The following is a 6,409-nucleotide window of genomic DNA, read 5'->3' on the forward strand; positions in this document are numbered from 1 at the left end:
ATCTAGTGCCAATCAACCATTCTTAGATATATACATAAGAGGAAAAAGAAACAACTCGAAAGATAAATGATAGGCAAATGTTCCATCATGGAACACGACAGATGTTAGACCACTAAGAATGTTTTAACTGATAAAGGCGACCTGTGTATTTGATGAACAAGGAAACTGCAGGGAATATCCACCTAAAACTTACTCCTAATAGTAAAATGGTGGTCCCCAACTTTTAGTATACAGAATTTACAAGTCCTTTCCTTCCATCTCTGATTAAGGGAAAAACAAGCAAACCCTCGCTTCACACAATTCCTCCATGCCTAAAACCACCCTCTCAGGAATCTCTACTCGGATCCAAGCCACCTGGTGAATCATACCACTTGGCGCTGTCGGCATAAAAACCATCCACCACCTGCATCGTTACAGGACTTCGATCACTCAAGGGTTTTATCAGCTTGGAGTCCTCGTCTTCGCCACAATTGAGAATTATCTTCTCATCAAAATCACTGCAGTCTTCCTTCAACATCCACTTATCAGACTTCAAGCTATCCCTCATAAGCATCTTCCTGTCCTGGCAGTCGGCTGCCATCCTATCCCATGGCACAATGGCTACAAGATCAGAACCAAAATCTGTATCCTCTTCCTCAATCATCTCAGTGTCCTTGTTGAAAACACTACCATGTCTATCAAGATGGTGATTACTCTCGTCTCTCCATTGTGTGACCTCGTCATCACCTACCACGAATGTCTCATCTGACTGTTGCACCCCACCTTGAAGCCTCTTGAACCTGTGCAAGATATTGGACAACTCATGTGACAGTGAGCCCAACATCTCCGGACTCGTTTTTGCAATTCTCCCTTCCAACAAAACTGTCTCAACCTTGAGCTCCTGGACCTGCTGCAGAACCATGCGATGTAAATCCCCTTTGTCATCGTTCCCCATAAGGCCAACGAATGATTCAGGCTCCATATCCTCCCTAACGCCATATATCTCTGGATCGAAATCAAAAGCCCCCTTGTTCCCAACCACCCGGTGGATGATCCTAGCATTCCCATCAAGTGGGCCAGGTTCATGACCAGTATGAATTGCATATAGCTTGAATATAGCAGTGCCCTCCTCCTGATATACAAAAGTCTTGTCCTTATCATTGTAGTTCATTATGGGAACAATCGCCCTTATGCGGAACCCACAACCACATCGCTTCGACTGGTATGGCTCCCTCTTCAACAGTCTGGCTTTCTTGGCTGAAGCAGTGGCCGATGACGGCTCGCCTGCTCGGTGGCATGCATAGTCCTTCACTTCAGCCATGAAAGGTTTGTACCTTATATACTTCTGGCGGATGCAAAGCACCACCTTGTACTTGGCCGCAAGCTGCTGGAGACAGCGCTGCACGTCCTTGGCGGGCACTTCGAAGGAGTCGGTGTACTCAAAACGCCGCCTTTTGGAACGTGAGAGGTTACTGCCCCCAGGGGACGTGAGTGAGGAAGACGCGGACGAGCAGATCGTGCAGGACGCTACACAAACGCGGATGAAAGATTCTGGGATGCCATAGAACTTGGCACCAACTGTCCAGGACTGCTTAATCCGGTCGACGGTCTCCTTTAGCCCGAGGTGCCGCAGCAGGTCAGGGTCCGCGTGGGCGGCGGTGACGATCTCCTGCCACTGGTCGACGTGCGAGACCCGCTGCGCCGGGTTATTCTTGAAGAAGAGTGCGGGTAGGGAACCATCCATATGGGCGTGGAGCTTGTCCTGGATGCGCTTCCACGCGGTGAGGTACGCCGTGTCCTCGTTCCGGTCCTTCCAGACGGAGCGCCACGAGTTGAGCACGGACGGGGGAGTGGCGCTGAAGATCTCGTCGGGGGTCGCGAGCCGGCCCTCGAGGATGCAGTGCACCATCAGGGCGTGGGACTCCCGGTTAAAAGTGTAGAACTGGGAGGAGACGTGGGGGGTCGGGTCGATGCGAGGCAAGGCCGGGGAAAAGGCGGCGGCGGTTGCTTCGTCCAGAGAAGAACCGAGAGGACGGGTGGAAGCAGTCGAAGGGGGCTTCTGGTCTTCGATCAGCGCTTCCTCGTGGTCGACGTCGTCCTCCTCGTCGGGATCCTCGTCGTCCTCGTCATCGTCGCGGAGGAGGTGTGAGGGGAAAGGGGACTGGGACGGAGCTAGGGTTCCGGAGAGGCGGGGACTGGGGCCGCAGCCGCCGTCGTCGTCACCGTCGTCCATGAGGAGGGAGTGATGGTGATGAAAGGAGGGGGAGTGGAGGAAATCGACGTGGTCCTCTACCGTCGCCGCGGCAGAAGGAGGAGGAGGAGGAGGATTGGGGGTTAGGGTTTGGTGGGAGACCGATCGGGGTGGCTGGGGTTTGACGCTAGGGTTCATGGGCGTGATTGTCGGCAAGGGCGACGACGATGTCTTCGGCATCAAACCCCCCCCTAATTCCCTCTGTCACTCTCCACTCGATCTTCCTCCACCCTCTCTCCCCTCCTTCTGGAACAAGTGGGGGAGGTGGGCGGAGGAGGACGCCGTTTGGTCACCCGTCGATGGCAAACGAGTTATTGTAGTCAAAGGGAAGGGTGGGATTGGTGGGGAGGGGAGAAGTGGACTCACTCGTTATATACGAATGTGTGGGGGGTATGTGTTCAGTCGAAAGTCCATGACTCTTTAATATCTTACGTGTCAGTGGTTTAATGGCGAATTCCATGTTCTTTTTTGGCTCAATAAAACCGGATCCATGATTCTGGTGGTTTACACAATTGAGTGTTAGAGTTCTGTGATTCAAAGTTGTCATTTTTGATGTTGAAATGAAGAGGAAATAATTGGAAAATGAAATATAAGAGAAGATAAATAAATTTACTATCCTAATAAAACATCCAACGGATACAGTTAGGAACTTTAGAATGATAAGACATCTTCGAAAACTATGTCTCTATTCAAAATCACTCCATACTTCCGAGGTTTAAGAGATACTGATATAAAAGTGATAATGTTAGAATAATTGTTAGAGCATATGGATAAAATTTTAAATAGGGTGTTCGATATAATATTTATATCTTTCAATTTTGTTTATATTTGATAATCATATTTTAGTTGACTTTAATGATCGTTTAAAGCTTTTAAACATAGATAATGTCATGTGAAGACTTATTGGGACTTTGATATATAGTGAATCACCTTCGATAAAATGATTGCTTATAAATTCTGGGTTAAATACTTTCTCTAATTCATTTTCTCTTTTGTATGTAATTAAGGGATCATAAGAGCTTTCCTTAATACGTAAGGGTGTTACATGACTTAGACAAAGACAGCTAAATCTATGACATATAATATCAGAGAAGGAGAAGCGCACTTAAAAATATTTAGTATAAAAACATAGGAGACCTAATGGAGCTACGTTAAGGGTAATCAACACGTGTAATCGTTTGAGGGAAACGGGCATTGAGTTATAGGGAAATGAGTCATTCTAAGAAATGAGCTAGGACAAATGACCAACCCATTCATGTGAGAGATAACATAAGGACAAATGAGTTAGGAAGAACATATAACGCATTAAAGTTAGGATGACAGAGTTTAAGCTACAACTTAACATTGGTAACCAAACTTGACGGTGCTCAAGGCAAGCGATGTGCTTGGCAAATGATAAGATCGTGCAAGGTGAGATTGGGCTACTCAGTGACCGAAATAGTTATGTAAGTGAGAGGAATTACTGACTCAAAGAATCTGGTACTCATGCAAGGGCTTATATACGAACGATAAAATATTCATGAACATCCTAAGGCAACCAAAACTCAGCATCATAGAGTATTGAAACTTTCTCTTGGACATAGGAAGGATACGTTCGTAGGTAACTAAAGTGTGTAGCATATTCAATATATTGTTAAGCCTTGAGGGGTATAACAAGGGTTATATTAGCGAAGAGTCACAATTTAGTAAGTGCATTTATGGAGACACAAATAGTGTACAGTATATTTAGTAAGATGGAGTGGTCCAAGAGGATGATGGTCTCCGAAACTTCTAAAATGAAGGATGTAAAATGAGAAATTGCTCCAAGACAGATATCAAAGAAGGATAAGTCTCAGTTCTCTAGATGGACAATCATATGAAATGAACAACATAAGTGAGTAAGTGTACCTGAAAACAATAACTCATAAAGCTTAACAAACCTACCAAAAGGTGAGGAGTCATCGTATGATTTCGCATAAGGTAATGTGTTGATAAATGCATTACGAGATCAAGTGGGAGAGCGACCGAAGACAATACTAAACAAAGGTACATTTGGAGCTGATGTGAAAATCAAATTCAACGAAAAGCTGAGCCATGGAATGGTGGGCACGAGGGCTACCATCAACTCTATGCAAACCATGGGAAAAATAACTTGGTGGAATTTAATAAAGTACTCAAGCCACATAAAAGGAGTCAATATAGAAGATGGAATATGGAACTAACGTACAAAACTTTTATTATACAAAGGTCAAGGATATTAACTCTTATAGAGGCAAGAGTCGACTTATGTCATTATATGGGTCTCTTATTCTGATGGAGCGGACTCATCCTATATATTATCAAAGGTGATAGAAGCTTCGAGGTATATGCACCTTATCTTAAAGAATCATTTAACAAATGAACTAAGGTGACTCAACTTGTAGAGGACATAGAGATAGTTACTTTTAAAGAATATACTATAATACTGTCATTCGAGTTATCGTGAAGGAAGTGGTATGTAACGGAGATTGTACCAGGGGTGGGGTCGTGTAAAGGCCTAAGATTAAGATAATAGCACATTAATTTTAGTGAAGTTGGTGAACTTCAAGAGCTACTAGGCAATAGACTGTCCTAAAGCTACGCTTCATCCGAGTACGGTCTGAGAGCAGGTGGACAAATGTCAATTGCCAAAGAAGCACAAACAATCAGAAGTGACAAAGGCCTTGCAATGTGTTGGCAAAGGTCACATATGGAGAAATCGTAGTCCAAGTTTATCCCACAACGAACAAAATGCAATAGAGATCACTAGGAGGTGACATAGTGCAACGGATCATGGTAGAATAGTTCGAGACAATACGACACACATGAAATTAGTCCTGCGAGGGACTTAGTCATACAAAGGTATGATTTGGAGCTATCGGGGAGTTTTAGTTCGGTAAACAATATGATAGCAAAAAAGGTTATGGATTCAAAAAGTGAATATCATCGTAGGCGGGTCTTCTATGCATATATTAAATTAAAAAAAATTAAATTTTAATATAAAATTATCCTAAATTTATTATAAAACTAATTGTAAAATCATACATTTCCTATTTCCTATATTGACTGAGTCACACTTAAAATTGAACTAAATTAAATTTAATCACTAACATATTTTAAAATTAATATTTTTATTTTAAGATGACTTTAGAATAATTAATTATTAAAACTTTGAGAAATTTACTAGAATATAATTCTAACAAAAGTTATACTAGTGTTTATTTTATGATAAACTTTAATTACCAAAAATACTCTTAAAATATTGGATGGAGCCTCTATATTCAGTTTTTACCCAGGGATATCCTTTTAAAAAAAATATTGGTAATGCACTTGATTTGGATCGAATCGATTTGGCTTAGATCCGATCGAACTTTATTGAATTGGTGAATAAGTATAACGTGAGTGTAACAAAGGTATTTTTATCAAATTAATCCAAACTTCTAACACATGATTCTAAGATCATTAGTATTCTTTTTATTTTTTATAATTTTAGAGTAAGTAAAATTTTAAATAGGATATTTTTTAGGTTAAATCGGTAATCAAGTATGACTCATTAAATTTTCACCCAATCTTTCCAAACTTCTTTAGAATTATTAAGGTGAAATAAATACATTTAGTATCATTTTTTTATATTTTTATATAAATTTAGGATAATTAATTTTTAAAAATATGATAATTTTGTATTGAATGATCGAATATAACTCGAGTGTATAACACGATCGTAACTCGCGTGTAACTATTTGAATTTTCATCTATTCTATCGAAAGTTCTTTGAAATTAATAGGGTGAGATGATAATATGTTTAGTAATATTTTTAATATATATATATATATATATATATATATATAAGATAATTAAATTTTAAATAATATATTTTTATGTTAAATATGCGATCGAGTGTAATTCGAATATAATTGAATGTAACTTCGATTCATCTAAAAAAAATAAGTCAAACCTAATCAAAGAATAAATATCATTATTTATTATTTAAAAAAATATATTTTGATCAAAATCTAAAAAATATATTCTTGGATAAAAACCAAATATCGAAAAATATATTTTTCGATAAATTGTTCAATAACTAAGTAATAGAAAGTGGCAGCGGAAGTCGGCGGCGAAGGAAGCGGTTGGGTTAAGTGATGTGGTTCCGTCCATGGAATCGAATATAGCACCATTATTATT

The 6,409-nt window shown here is 40.4% G+C and overlaps 1 protein-coding gene across 1 annotated transcript; it reads right to left on the reverse strand.

Annotated features, from left to right (window-relative positions):
- Positions 1–3: 3 nt before the first annotated feature.
- On the reverse strand, positions 4–2,576 carry LOC103970099 (uncharacterized). The gene has a single exon (XM_009383738.3). It carries the CDS (start codon positions 2,408–2,410, stop codon positions 326–328), a length of 2,085 nt encoding a protein of 694 aa, XP_009382013.2. The 5' UTR covers positions 2,411–2,576; the 3' UTR covers positions 4–325.
- Between the last annotated feature and the right edge of the window lie 3,833 nt (positions 2,577–6,409).

This window comes from Musa acuminata, chromosome BXJ2-11, assembly GCF_036884655.1.
Source record: "Musa acuminata AAA Group cultivar baxijiao chromosome BXJ2-11, Cavendish_Baxijiao_AAA, whole genome shotgun sequence".
NCBI lineage: Eukaryota > Viridiplantae > Streptophyta > Magnoliopsida > Zingiberales > Musaceae > Musa > Musa acuminata.